At 39.0% G+C, this 15271-nt stretch overlaps 1 protein-coding gene across 5 annotated transcripts in view; it reads left to right on the top strand.

Moving 5' to 3' along the window:
• Positions 1 to 15271, top strand: part of ZNF451 (zinc finger protein 451) — an 83206-nt gene that overhangs the window by 31528 nt on the left and 36407 nt on the right. For 3 of the 5 annotated variants that reach the window (XR_002345645.1, XM_001924600.5, XM_021098561.1), the window contains 3 exons: positions 4320 to 4431; positions 8497 to 8647; positions 10376 to 10502. Coding sequence is in view for 4 of the 5 variants with exons in the window: in XM_001924600.5 (XP_001924635.1) it covers positions 4320 to 4431; positions 8497 to 8647; positions 10376 to 10502 (390 nt within the window). In the remaining variant the exon portion in view is untranslated. The remainder of the gene's footprint in view (positions 1 to 4319; positions 4432 to 8496; positions 8648 to 10375; positions 10503 to 15271) is intronic. The other 2 variants (XM_021098564.1, XM_021098562.1) reach the window with 1 other exon arrangement.

The raw sequence follows: 15271 nt of genomic DNA, 5'->3' as shown, positions 1-15271 counted from the left end.
CTCCATATGCTGCAGGTACAGCCATAAAAAGAAAAAAAAGTCATGCATAATTTTACCATGTATGTTTTTGATTCCTTGTTCCATTAATTATTATTAAAGGAATTTATATATTTCTGTAGCCTCTGTCTTAGTGTCTTCTAATCTAATATGGAATATATCAATCTTTAAATTTAGAAGTAGGGTTTTTGGGTAACTTTATAATGTAATACCAAATAAATCAGAGCATAGTATTCTAATCATATGTTTAAAATGCTTATATGTGTTAGTGGTTTTTTTGTTTTTGTTTTTTTTTTTTTGGTCTTTTTGTCTTTTTTTTAGGGCCACACTCTCGGCACATGGAGGTTCCCAGGCTGGGGTCCGGTCTACGCCACAGCCACAGCAACAAAGGATCTGAGCCACATCTGCGACCCACACCACAGCTCATGGCAACGCCAGATCTTTAACCCACTAAGGGAGGCCCGGGATTGAACCCATGTCCTCATGGATTCTAGTCAGGTTCTTTAACTGCTGAGCCATGATGGGAACTCCTGTTAGTGATATTTTCTTAAAAAAAGAGTTGTTTCTTTCCTGGCAGAAACACTATTCAGTTTTAAGGAAGATTCTTTCCCAAAACTATGTTAAGTGTGTTTATGGGTCACGGGGGCATCTCTGAGAGAGGAGGGGTTTGCAAGCTGCCCTTCTCTTGTGCAGGTTTCCTCAGTGATGACGTCCCAGGCTGTGTTAACCGCTGCTTAGATAAAAGAGCTTTTGTGATGAATTCAGAATCTTATCGTCACTATGACATCTGGGCCTTTCTCAAGGGCATTCCAGCTTTTACACATATAAATGTTCATTCATTGTGTTAAAGACTGTACCTTAGCCTTGAAGAACATTTTTTGAAATTTTGAAATTCTTGTTTAACCAATTGTAAAGGATAAGTTTATCTAGATTTCATTCTATCCTGATATTTTAACTCATTGCTTGCTACCCAGAAAGGAACATAGTGAAACTGGGGGGAAAAAAAGCTAATTCTTTTTTTTTTTTTTTTTTTTTTTGGTCTTTTTGCTATTTCTTTGGGCCACTCCCTCGGCATATGGAGGTTCCCAGGCTAGGGGTCGAATCGGAGCTGTAGCCACTGGCCTATGCCAGAGCCACAGCAATGTGGGATCCGAGCCGCGTCTGCAACCTACACCACAGCTCAGGGCAATGCCGGATCATTAACCCACTGAGCAAGGGCAGAGACCGAACCCACAACCTTATGGTTCCTAGTCGGATTTGTTAACCACTGCGCCACGACGGGAACTCCAAAAAGCTGATTCTTAATTCTAGTAGGTGTTAACTGTGACTAAAAGTAGATATAGTAGAAAATGTCTTCCAATGATTCTAGACCTTTGGGAACTGTTGATTACTATTAAACTATTGTCCATCTTTGTGATGGAAAGATTTTAAAGAAAAGAAAGAAAATTTATTAGAATCTTGACTGGATAGATCACTTTCAGAAATAATGTGTTGCACTTGACTAGTTGACCAGTTACCAGCTTTGCTTATTGATGCTGTAGAAGCTAAGATGACAAGCAAGAAGGTGTGTACCCCTCAAGTTTGTGTAGCTATGTGACAGAAGACAGTGGTTTTTAATTTGGGGGTGATTTCAACCAGCAAATGTTTTTTGAAAGTTGGCTATGTATGGCCATAGAATTCAAATTCCATTAAAAGAAATGGCAGAGAACTTTTTTTAAAAATCCATTTTTAAAAAATTTTTGGCAGTAGGTTAAAATAAGTAGGCTACTGGAGTTCTCTTGTGGCACAGCAGTGTAAGGATTCAGTGTTGTCACTGCTGTGGTTTGGATTCAATCCTTGGCTGGCCTAGAAACTTCCTCATGCCATAAGTGTGGCCAGAAAAAAGTAGGAGTTCCCGTCATGGTGCAGCAGAAACGAGCCTGACTAGGAACCATGAGGTTGCGGGTTCAAGCCCTGGCCTTGCTCAGTTAGTTAAGGATTCGGCACTGCCATGAGCTGTGGTGTAGGTTGCAGACGTGGCTTGGATCTGGCATGGCTGTGGCTGTGACTGTGGCTGGCAGCTCCAGCTCTGATTGGACCTCTAGCCTGGGAACCTCCATATGCCGCAGGTGTGGCCCTAAAAAGCAAAAAAAAAAAAAAAAAAAAAAAAGTAGGCTCTTGGGTGGCATGTAATAATATTTAATCTCAGTTATATTTCTTTAAGAGTTTTTATTGTGATAGATTTTTGTAAGGAACTTTAATTGATGCTTTAATTTTGTACATAAGAAAATGTCTTTAGAGTCTACCAGAGACCTGCCATATTGCTTTCTTGGATAAACTAATTTTGTTTCCCATAGCATGTTATTTAGAACACTGATCCTCTAGGATACACTTTGAGGGGAAAAAAAGTAATTTGGTGACTTAGCAAATTAGGATACTCCATATTCACTGTATGGAAAATCGCAGTTGCGTTAGCACTTAAGGCTTGGAAATCCTGCCCTGAGGGAACCTTTTAAACTCTGTATTGAAACCATCATTCCTATACTTACTCAATTTGATCTCAGAGGATTTTTCAAAAGTGTACATAGTGCATATTGAGATCTTTGGAGACTTAATATTCTATGGCCCTATGTAGAACAATGTCGTGTGGAGGATTTTTTTTCAGATTAAAATCTTGAATCTCCCTGTTCTCCCACTTATGCTTCCTGATAGAAGGTCCTGTTATAGTGCTAATTAGGCAATTCAATATTCTGGCCTATATTTTGCAAATCCAGCTTTTGTGGCTTTGTGATTTCTTTATAAGGATATGATAACCCTTTTGAGACACAGTATGGTGTACTGGTTAAGTGTATGGATTCTAGAATTGGATTGGAGAATGAGAGTTTAAATACTGGCATTATTATTTATCCTTTTGCCTCAGTTTCCCCACCATAAAATGGGAGCAATAATAGTACCTGTTGTGAGAATTAAATATAAAGTGTTTTTATTTATTTTTTTATTTTTAATTTTTTTTTTGTCTTTTTGCTATTTCTTTGGGCTGCTCCCTTGGCATATGGAGGTTCCCAGGCTAGGGTCGAATCGGAGCTGTAGCCACTGGCCAACACCAGAGCCACAGCAACTCGGGATCCGAGCCGCGTCTGCAACCTACACCATAGCTCATGGCAACGCCAGATCCTTAACCCGCTGAGCAAGGCCAGGGATCAAACCCGCAACCTCATGGTTCCTAGTCGGATTCGTTAACCACTGCGTCACGACGGGAACTCCATAAAGTGCTTTTAGAATGGTGCCTAGCACATGGTAAGTGGTTAATAGATGTTAATTGTTAGATACAGCATGATTAGAGAGTATACAAATAGATTTATAGATAGCATGATAGAAAGATTTAGAAACTGCAACAGTCTAAAGCATCTAGTTTAGTGGTTGGCACTGGCCTAGGGCCTGTTTTTGTAAATAAAGTTTTATTGGAACATAGCCATGCCCATTTGTTTACATATTATCTATACCTACTGCAACAGCAGAAGTGAGTAGTTGAGAAAGAGACCATGTGGGCTGCAAATATGGTCTCTTTCCATATTTGAAAAAATATATATGTATATATATATTTTATATATATATATACTTTGTGGCCCTTTATGGAAAAAGTTTTCCAGCCTTTGATCTAGATGGCAATAGGTGCTTTATACTGGCACATATTAGGTACTAATGAGTATCTGCTCTTACTAATACTGTTCACTGAACAAATACTGAATAGGCTTCTGTGTACTTCAGAGTATATATGGAAAATTTGAAAAAAAAAGCATGAATATTTAAAGATGAAATAATCATTCAGATTTCCATTCCAGAGATAGCCATTGACATTTATCATATTTATTTTCTGCCTTTTTCCCTCTCTGCAGATAGGGTTACATATATCTTGAAATGATCTTTGTTTATATTTGGCCATGTTTGTTTAGTATTGTTCGGTAACCTCCTTGATATCAAAAGTATATTCTTACATCATTGAAAAAGTTTGGTTAGTGTTGTACATACTATAGGATAATTACACAGCCATAGCATAATAGGCCGTGTACTATTATGAAATGTACATACCATAAGTAAACAGTACCCTGTTGTTAGAGATTTAAGTTGTTGCACACTTGGTGCAAATGTAGATGACACTGAGGTCAACATCTTAGAGCATGAACCTTTGTTTTGACTTAACTCTCTAGGATAGATTTCTAGCTGTGGAGTTACAAGGATAAAGGAGAGTCAGTATTTTATGATCACTGTTGTGACAAAATCATTTTCTTAAGGAAACCAGATTAGTAATCATAGGTTAATTTTTTTTTTCTTAATATCTTTAGGAAAAAATCGATTTTCAGCATGCACATGGGTTACAAGAATTGGAATTTATTCGAGGACATTCTGATACAGAAGCAGCAAGACTGTGTGTGGACCAGTGGTTAAAAATGCCAGGTATTCTCTAGAGATCAGAGCTGAGCACTAAGGTTGCTGAGCCTTCCTGAAGCCTTTAAGGCATTGTGTCTGTTTTATTCAGTTGCTGATGAGTATATAAAGCATTGAAATTTAGTCTCAGTGATACTTAACAGGGGGCCTACTCTACCAATTATCTTCCTACTTTGGCTAGATTTATTTTAAGTATAAATAATCCTTGAGCAGATTAGATCTTGCCTATTTATTCATTCATATGTCTCAGTTATTACCTGAAATAGGACATATGTCTATGGGAGGGTGTGTAACAGGTTTTTTTTGAGGTCAGGAAAGGCTTCTCTAAGGAAATTGAATTTAAGCTGAGCAAAAAGACTAGCATTTATTTATTATTTGTCAGTGCAAGAAGCTGTGTAGCTATTTTCTTAAGGAAGTGTCTGCATGGGAGGCCTGTCAGAGCACTGGTGGCTTCTTCATTATTAACAATGTGCAGACTTTAGATTCCTGTAAGTCATTGTGGGGTATTTTTCCTTCCACCAGATAATCTGGTAATTTTTTTTTTTTTTTTGGCTTCCCTGCAGTACTTGGAGTTCCCGGGCCTGGGATCAAGTCCAAGCCACAGTTGCATCTTAAGCTGCAGCTGTGGCAACATCAGCATCAGATCCTTAACCCACCATGCCAGGCTGGGGATCTAGCTGGTTTCCCAGTGCTCCGCCGATCCCATTGCACCACAGTGGGAACTATAATTTGGTGAAATTTTTAAGAGCCAGTCCCATCCTGGCAACTTTTCTAGCCTGTCCTGTAGAAAATCCACTGAGCCCTTCAAGGCTTGAGGTATCCATAAAAACTTCAGCTGTGAATTTGATCTAGCAGAAGTTTAATTGCAGAAGGCCTTAGTAATATCAGTATATGTTGTGCTCAACTTTGAACCTAGGTATCTTGCTCTATAGTTTTTAGAGGGCTTTTCTTTGAATAGAATCAAATTGCCACTTTAAAAGTAATCCCAATAATTTATAGCTATTTTGACAACTTGGCCACTCCCTGAAACTTTATTTCCTTCTCATCTCTTAATTTGTTTGTACCTTGCAAACTTCCACCCTACCCCGTCTTCCCTTTTAAATACCTTTTCCTCTTTTTTTTCTTCTTACTTGCCTATGGGGTTAGCCCCATGGATGGTACTCAGTACTAGAGGTTGCTAGGTTTATTTATTTCTGCTAATATTTGGTTGCTCAGCTGTCTTTGATCCCAGAGTGTTTTATTCATTTCTCTAATAGAGTTTTTACCTGGTTATGTTGGGTTGATATATTTATCTCTCTGTGTATTCTACTAGACTTCTGTGCTCTGTGGGGACAGAGACCAAGGCTTATTAATCTTTTTTAGTGACAGTGCCTAAAAAGAAGGCTTAGCACAGAGATGCTCAATTAAGTGTTGGCTGAACATTATACCTGGTGGGCTCTGCACATTTGCATATGAACACAAAAGTAGCCCAGAGCTTGGGTTCCAAGTATGACTGTCTTTAAGCTAAACCAAAGAATTGCTTGGCATTCCAGACGTGCTTTAGAAAAGATACTTAGAATCTATGGTCCTTAGTTGCATTGGAAACACCTGTGAGTCTTAAATAAATACATGTCTTTGCCTCACTTCCAAAAATAATTCTAGGGCATCTGTAGACTTGAGAAGATTCCTACATGATTTTGATAGGAAAATGGACTATAACTGTAAGACTTCCTTCTACAAGATATCTTCTAAACATCTATTGTATGAACTTAACACTTTCAAGTCTTGTCTAGAATGGTCGCTGGACCAGTAAGATGTCCCTTTAGGCCTAATCCCTGGCCTCTAGATTGTCAGAACATTTTAATTCATTATACACTGAATTCATGAATATCTGTTTATGTATTTCTCTGAGCCAACCACATAGGAACAGATGAGTGACTTAGCTGTTTCTGATTCTTGGCAAGGTGGTGGTTTATATAACTTCAGGTCACACCTGGTTCATTGGCAGTTGATAAACTTGTGCCTTGAGTTAAGGTCTTGAGCTATGCTGTATTATGGCATTGTTTTCTGTTTTTGCTTGGTCCCTGCAACACTGGGAAACTGAAGTTTGGGATCTGTTGCTGCAAGAGCTGCTTTAGCATCAGACTGTTCCATGGATGAACTAAAGCCCATCTACTATCTAAGGAGAGTGAAACTGGGGAAAACAGATGAGGCGTTGTTCTCTTAAAGCAAAAAGTGAGGTTCTGTTTCTAAGAAGCTTCAAGGGACCCATTCAGTATGTTCCAAAGTATCTAGCTATTGTAATTCAGTTATTTGATTAGAAGTAGTTTAAGTACTTTATTTGTAATTACTCAGACTTTGGAAATCCATCTTTTATTTTTTTAAAGACTTTCATAGGTAGGCCAGTTTGCATGTATTTGAATACTAAGTAATTTTAAAACAACACTCTATACTCTTTAAGGAAAGAGCTGTTTAAATCTCTCTGTATTTTGCCTTTCTATGGAAAAAAGCTTATTTTCTTTCAGTTGATTGTTTTCTCTAATTTTATTTTTATCCAGAATCTCTTGTTTGGCTAAATAAAGGTCTTACTGGGCAGCACCTGCACTGTGGATAGACAATAAAATTGTTAAATTTTTTTTTTTTTTTGCTTTTTAGGGCTACGCCTGCAGCATATGGAAGTTCCTAGGGTAGGGATCAAATGGGAGCTGCAGCTGCTGGTCTATTCCACAGCTGCAGCAACACCGGATCCGAGGCATATCTGCGGCCTATGCCACAGCTTGCTGGATTCTTAACCCACTGATCAAGGCCAGGGATACTAATTGGGTCCCCTGCTGAGCCACAAGGGAAACTCCAAAATTGTTATAATTCTGATGGCATTAAAAATTAAACATGAAAAGATATGTTGCTGTCATTAATACCTCTTTAAGATTAAAATGATTAATGCTGTCAATAGTAGTCATCTATTGGTACAACACATTTAGAAGGATTTTGGCAGCATTTAATAGAGGCATTCCTTTCATAAACAGCAACAAAGCAATCGAAACCTTAAGAGTTTGCTGGTGGCTCAGTGGGTTAAGCATTCAGTGTTGTCACTGCTGTGGCTCATGTCACTGCTATGGCGAGAGTTCAATCCCTGGCTCAAGAACTTTCATATGCCACAGGTGCAGCCAAAAAAACAGAAGGAAAGAAACCTTTAACGTAGATAACCATTTATATAGATGATGTTAACTAGATAATCTTAACTAGATGATGTTAAAGGATTAACATTTTATTCTAGTTAAATGCTTAGGGGCTTTGTAGAAACTGCCATGAAGATAAATACCTAGTGTTTTGTTGTATGAAATATTCAAGAGATTTGAGTGAAACAATTTATAGGAAATTATAATAAAAGACCATAATCAAATGATCTGTTTGTCAGAATCGTGACAGTTTTTATCGTTCTTCATTTATACCACATAACTCTGAATTTTTCTTTGGGTAACATGTATTGGGAGTTTCCCTGGGAACAAAATTTGGCCAAGTCTGGAAGGTTGTGTGACTGTAAGACCAAGATTATATTCAGAGAAAAAGGGTGAAGGCTGGGTCGTAGGGTAATTAAGGCATTCCCCTTGTGGCTTGTCCTTTCCACACCTCCTGCCCTCCCAATTACATTATTGACATATTTTTGTGGAACTCACATCCTCTGTACTATAACTAAAACTTACAAGGTGTCTCAGATGGATAAAGGAAGAAGTAAGAATTAGAAGAATAGGTCTTTGCCACGTTGTATAAATGAAAAGGAGAGGGGCAGGGATAAGAATTCTGTAGAGCAAGTGATTTGCTAGTAGAGTTCGTCCTTTGACTTCTTGGGTGTTAAACAGTTTTTTTTCCCTTGGGATAATGTTACTTGGGTATGTTAACAGCTTTCCTTATCCCAAATAGCTATTTACTTGTAGGTTGTTATATCTTTTATAAGAAAGATTGTTAACAGTTACAATTAGGATCACCTAGTTGATGCTACACCATATTTTCATTGTTTTTTCATAATTTCGATTACTAATCTAAAGAACAGGTATCTGAAATAGAAACTAAAGAATTTATATTCCAATGATGTAGGACTCAAAACAGGCACGATTAATTCTGGAACAAAAAGTTCATTCCGAAGAGGAGGCCACATACGAGTGTCTGGAAAACCAATTTCATGTCCCATAATGCACTGTAACAAGGAGTTTGATAACGGGCACCTTCTCTTAGGGCATTTGAAAAGGTAAGTGTGGTGCTCAGAAGGGTGGTTGCTGAAGATGAGGCGAGTTACAAAGTGACTTTCTGAAATGAAAGTGTGATGCCCCCACCACGGTGGCTGTAGCAGTTGTATTCTGAACTCATGTTTTGTGCTATTATGATATACTTTTTTCTAATTTACGCTTCTTAGGCTTCCTAGAAGGGTTGAAGTCAGATTATTCTGTGATGTTGCATCTTTATCTGTCTTATAAAATCTGACCAGACTTTTTGCATTGATATATGCATTTGGATCTATTTAAGAGAAATCCAGTCCATTAGCAAATCCAGCATTTAGCAGATTTCAGAAGACACAAAGCACTTACAGATATTTGGTCTAGCCCAAAGAAAACTAATATGGTATTACAAAATAAATGCTAAAGGCAAACCAAATTTAGCAAAATTAACAATAAATGTATTGTTATTTAATTTATTTATGAAATCCATCTTACTGAATTTTTGATTAGAGAGCTTGAGAAAGCAAGTATCAAGGGAAGCAGTATTAAAGGTGTGAAGTAGTCTTATCTTCACAGTCTCCCTGCCAACAGTTTAAAAATGGGAATCGAGAGTTTGTGGCTCTCAGTCTGCTTTCCCAGATGCCTTGCTCTGCTTATACCCTATGCTACCAATAGAGCCTTCTGAACGGGTTTTGGCATCCTGCAGATAACTGGGTAGCATACTGCATTTTGAGTATTTTACAAAATCTTTGAGATAGTTTTAAATGACACACATTTGTCAGATGGTTAAAATACTATTGAAAGGATTAAAAGCCATTTTTATGAAATAAGTGTGTACCAGAAATCTTGATATGAGACGATGATTTGCTTTTTAGGGTCGCACCCATGGCATATGGAAGTTCCCAGGCTAGGGGTCGATTCTGAGCTGCAGGTGCTGGCCGCAGCAAAACCAGATCCAGCAAAACCAGATCCGAGCTGCATCTATGACCTATACCACAACTCACGGCAACGTCAGATCCTTAACCCACTGAGCAAGGCCAGGGATTGAACCCGTGACCTCATGGATCCTAGTGGGGTTCATTACCACTGAGCCACCACAGGAACTCCTTGACATGAGAGTATTATCCAGTTCTTCATTTAAAATTATGTGTCAATTTATGATAAATAAGGCAAGAAGAAAGATGATGGCTCTATAGTTTTCAGACTGGAAGTTTACCAGTTTGGCAAGACATGGTAAATGGGTCTTGAATACTTTTATGAAATCTTAAGTTGTTGTTTACTGTTGAAGAGATTGCATGGCATGGGGGAGCCGCTTGATATTTCTTGAATATGAAGAATATTATTTAACAGTTCAATAGAAAAACTGTAAAGTTTGAATGTATGTGTTGTGCGCATAGCTTAACAAATGAAACAACATAGGTCTGCCCCTTGAATGTCAGATTTTCAAGGGAGTTCCCGTCGTGGCGCAGTGGTTAACGAATCCAACTAGAGACCATGAGGTTGTGGGTTCAATCCCTGGCCTTGCTCAGTGGGTTAAGGATCCGGTGTTGCCATGAGCTGTGGTGTAGGTCGCAGACACGGCTCGGATCCTGCGTTGCTGTGGCTGTCGTGTAGGCTGGTGGCTACGGCTCAGATTCGACCCCTAGCCTGGGAACCTCCATATGCCGTGGGAGTGGCCCAAGAAATGGTAAAAAGACAAAAAAAAAAAAAGAAAGAAAGAATGTCAGATTTTCTAATGTTACCTCTCTTTTGCTGAGCAGGTTTGATCACTCTCCATGTGATCCAACAATTACACTCCGTGGGCCTTCCGTCAGTTCCTTTGCTTGTGTAGTGTGTTATAAACATTTTGTTACTCAACAGCAATATAGGGATCACCTTTTTGCTAAGGTAAGAACATATTCTAGATTAAGAGTAGACATTTTTCTAGAGAACTGTGGAGTGGAATATAGGTGTTTTCTTGTTGCTCTTAAGCTTGCATTCAAAAGTGATGCACATAAAGATCCAAATTGTGATTGTGGAGAATGAAATGATTTGGAACAATAGATTACCTTGGGTGGGTCAGCCTGATAGCCAAAAGCCAGCAATCCTAAAGATTATCACAGAAACCCTTCCTTTTAGGGAATTGCTCAATGAAATTAACTTACTTTGTTCAAGATGTTCTGTGAGTTAGTCACATGATAATTAGAACATTGTTTTTTGTTTTTGTTTTTGTTTTGTCTTTTTGCTTTTTTTGGGTCACTCCCGCGGCATATGGAGGTTCCTAGGCTAGGGATCCAATCGGAGCTGTAGCCGCCAGCCTACACCAGAGCCACAATAACACCAGATCCGAGTTGCATCTGCACACGGCAATGCAGGATCGTTAACCCACTGAGCAAGGCTAGGGATTGAACCTGCAACCTCATGGTTCCTAGTCAGATTCATTAACCACTGCGCCACGATGGGAACTCCCCAAATGTTATTCTTAAGTGCACTGCGGTTCACTGCTAGTTGAAATGTTGGAGTCATGTAGTAAATAACAATTCCTTTATTAATGCTAGTATTAAGAAATAGATCTGGTATTTAAAAGGCTGTGTTGTGTAACTTGCCTTAAGTGTTAAATCGCAGGGACGTGAAGTTGATTCTTGGTATTAACGAATTCGTGTACTAACTCTGTAATGAGTGTTTACTATATTTGATATTAGAGATTTTTAGTGATTTATTAACACTACAAAATGTTAATTGTGCAATATATTTACTGTGGAAAATTTAAAAAATACTAACATAAAATAAGAAATCCCTCTGAATCTAACTTACAGATAACCACTGTTAAGATTTTTGTATATGTGTTTCTGCTATTTCTCCATATGTAAATATTTTTACATAGAATAAAGTATCTAAATTGTTTTGTAATTTAGAAAGGCACTGTCGGAAACATAAATGTTTATTTGTTGAATCGGTACATACATTTTAAATCAATGAATGGCATTTTACTGCACGAATATTATAGTTGATTTCATTTCTTATTAGATAATTAATTGTTTAACTTTTTCTGTTATTAAAAACAGTAACATTAAATACCCTTGTGGCTAAAAACCTATGAGAAGATCCGTATTGATAGGTTTTGAAAATAGTAAAATGATAATGTCCAGAGAGTAGTAGGGTTTTTCTTTAAATTGTATTTTCAGAATTTGCTAATAGCTGGACCTACACTAGAGAAGAACTGTGGGTAATGACTTGGATTCTGTACAGGTTCACACAGAGAATGAAACCTTGTGCTCGCAAGTGTCTCTGGTTGAGTTCTGCAGTGGACTTTACCCCTGCTCTGGCGCTGGCAGTCCTTGCCAGGGTAGACATGCACCCTGACGCAGTTTGTTATATACTCAGTCATCAGTTTGGGGCAGTGACTGACAGTCACTTGATCCAAGAGGAATCAGTGAACTCTGGGAATGCTTACGCCTCAATGGTACATCACACGGTGAGATAGGAGTTCAGAGGAAGGGGAGAGAGGTAGCAGGGCAATTGACAAAGCACTGCAGAGGAAAGAGGTCCTTAGGGATTGGATTGGGGTACATAGAAAGCTCAAGTGATGTGCCTCCAGGGGGGCTGCACATGGGCCTAAACAGAATAGTGGACTAGGTGGTATGCAGAGAACTGTTAGCACAGCAGCCGTGAGGCTTGTGTCCTGAGACTGACTTGCTTGCAGGATTGGCACTTGGCTGGTGTCTGGGAGCTTGGATTTTGGCAGATTCCTACCACTCTGGTATGAGTGGCTCATTGAGCCTAAATGGTTGGTGCAAACAGCATGGTCTGTCCTGAATACCTGCTTTCCATGTGAGAGTCTGGCATTAGGCAGCTGTGCCCCAGTCTCCTGGGCCGTGAGTCTCTAAGGTGTTCATGTATGTTGTCACAGTTCATTGCTAAGTGTGCCTTGTGAGTCTCTCCTGGGAGAGGAGCCTTGGGGTCTCACACCTGCTTTCCTCTGCACTTCGCTGGTTTTGCTTTGTGTCCTTTCACTGTAATACTTTAGTGAACACCACGTCCTGTGCCTCCTACCAACCATCGGACCTGGGAGTGGTCTCGGAGACTCCCAACACAAGTAGTAACTTGACTATATAGGCACAAGATTTTAAACTGATATTGGCAGGATTTTTATCATAGGGTGTGACATGAAAATAATGCTTCTGTCTTCAGAGCTGGAGGGACCTTAAATTCTAGAACCAAATTCCTTCTCCTTTTTTGGGGGGACACCAAAGAGATTGAGTGGTATTAGAAGAGTCTCAGTATTCAGGGTAGATTCAAAGATGTGGGCAAAGAGACCAGTTGGGTGACTTTTGCAGTAATTTAGCTTTGAGATGAGAAAACGGCTTACTTAGGTAGCAGCATTTAGGATTAAAACCTTAAAGTGAAGCTACAAGGAAGAAAGCTACAAGCTGAAGAAAGAAATGATAGGGCTGTCTGTTGCCATAACACTGGTTTGGGGAGAGAAAGGAAAAGGGTATGACTATGTTCCATAGTTTTTAGTGTTTGTAGTAGGTCATCAATACTCTGCCTTTTTCAGAACTAGAGCTCTGTCAGGACATGTTTCTCTAGTCCATGCTGTAAGCACAGGTATCTCTTTTCTGTAGTAAATCTGAGTAGGTATCTTAACCTTAAAATTAGTTAATACTCATTTGAATTGTATTTCCCCAAATTTATTAATTTGTTTCCCTTTTTTTGGGGAATCACTTATTCCATGCTTTTTTGCCTTCCCTTTTGCTGTCTCTCCAGGAAGTAAGTCTGTGATATTCAGCCTTCTGGGAAGCAATGATTGCAAAGGTTTTGGTATCAGACAGGCCTGGATTCCTCTGTCACTTCTTTTAGCTCTGTATTTTCACATAGTTGCAGAATATCTGTGAGCTTAGTAGTAGTTCATCTCTAAAGTGGAATTGTTGTACTTACATACAGGATTGTTGAGAGAAAATATAATTTGGCATAAGGCACTTCTGGCCTTACAACAAAAGCTCCTCATTGCTTATTCTTTGGAGTGTCTGACTCAAGGACTCGGAAGGAACCAGTGTGCAGTCGGCTGCAGTTAGGTATCTAAATCAGCCAGAAGAGGTCTCTAGAAGATTGTATCCCTATGAATTCTGTTCCATGAAGATGACGTCCTTCACTGAAAGAGTGTGGAACTGTCCACAGTTTGCATTATTTGTCTCGCTTCGTCCTTGTTTCTTTTTATCTCCAATTTCTTCTGTCTATACTAGGGCCTCTCAGACATTAATGTGCATGGGAGTTTCTTGGAAATCTTGTGGAAATGCAGGTTCTGACTCAGTAGATCTGATGTGGGGCTTTGGATTTGAGATTTAGGTTTCTAGGTGATGGCAGTGCTGCTGGTCTTTGGGCCACACTTTGAGTTGCAGGTGTTTCTTGATATTAAAGCTATCCAGTGGGTGTGTCACCGGGTGGCTTCCCGCTTCTCTCACTCTTGGTACTGGTGGGGTGGCAGAAGACATATTGTCAGCCCCTGTGTGCCTCGGTGTTGCTTGTGGGCCAATAGACATTGCACTTCTTGCTCTCATTCTGTCATCAAAGGGGACTTTTCCTCTTGTTAGTCTATCCTCCCCAGCCCTGGGCACCCAGTAAACTACTTTCTTCAGTTTTGCCTTTTCTGGACATTTCATTTAAATAGAGTCCTACAATATATGGTCTTTTGTGACAAGATTCTTTCACTTACCATAACGTTTTCAATGCTTATCCATGTTGTAGCATCCTTTTTATTACCAAGTAATATTCCATTATATGGACATATGCCACTTTTTATCAGTTCAGTTGATGGACACTTGGATTGTTTCCACTTTTTTTTTTTGGTCTTTTTAGGGCCACACCCATGGCATATGGAGGTTCCCAGGCTAAGGTCCAGTCAGAGGCACCAGCCTACACCACAGCCACAGCAACGTGGGATCTGAGCCTTGTCTGTGATCTGCACCACAGCTCACGGCAACACAGGATCCTTAACCCATTGATCGAGGTCAGGGATCGAACCCCAGTCCTCATGGCTACTAGGGTTTGTGGGAGCCACCATGGGAACTCCTGTTTCCACTTTTTGACTGTTGTAAATAATTCAGTTCCTATAAACAAATGTACAAGTCTTTGTGTGGTCATATGTTTTCACTTCTCAAATTGTTGGGTCATGTAGTCATTATGTTTTAAGTTTTTGAAGATCCACCAAATTGTTTATCCAACACAGTGTATCATTTTATCTTCCCGCCAAAAATTGTGTGGGTTCCGATTTCCTCATATTCTTGCCAACACTTAATATCTGTATTTTAAAATAGCCATCCTAGTGGGTATCAGTGGAGTGGTATCTTACTGTGGTTCTGCATTTTTATATACACAAATTTATATGATACATTTTAATTTAATATAGCTTGAAATTTAATAGCAAAAATTAAAGTATTGAGTACTTTAACTTACCAGACATCCTATTTCCCATCCCTTTTCCCAATTTGTAGAAGATATTTTCAAATATGCTATACTTGTACAATAAGTATATGTCAATAAAATTTAATGTAGAATCACAGCTTTGTTTTATTGAGCAAATAATTTATTTTTTAAAATTTATTTATTTATTTTTTTTTTGCTTTTTAGGGCCACTCCCACGACATATGGAGGTTCCCAGGCTAGGGGTCACATCGGAG

The sequence above is a fragment of the Sus scrofa genome, chromosome 7 (genome assembly GCF_000003025.6).
Source record: "Sus scrofa isolate TJ Tabasco breed Duroc chromosome 7, Sscrofa11.1, whole genome shotgun sequence".
NCBI classification, from domain to species: Eukaryota; Metazoa; Chordata; class Mammalia; order Artiodactyla; family Suidae; genus Sus; species Sus scrofa.
The sequence above is the reverse complement of the archived record's forward strand: the minus strand, read 5'-3'. Positions and strand labels throughout refer to the sequence as shown.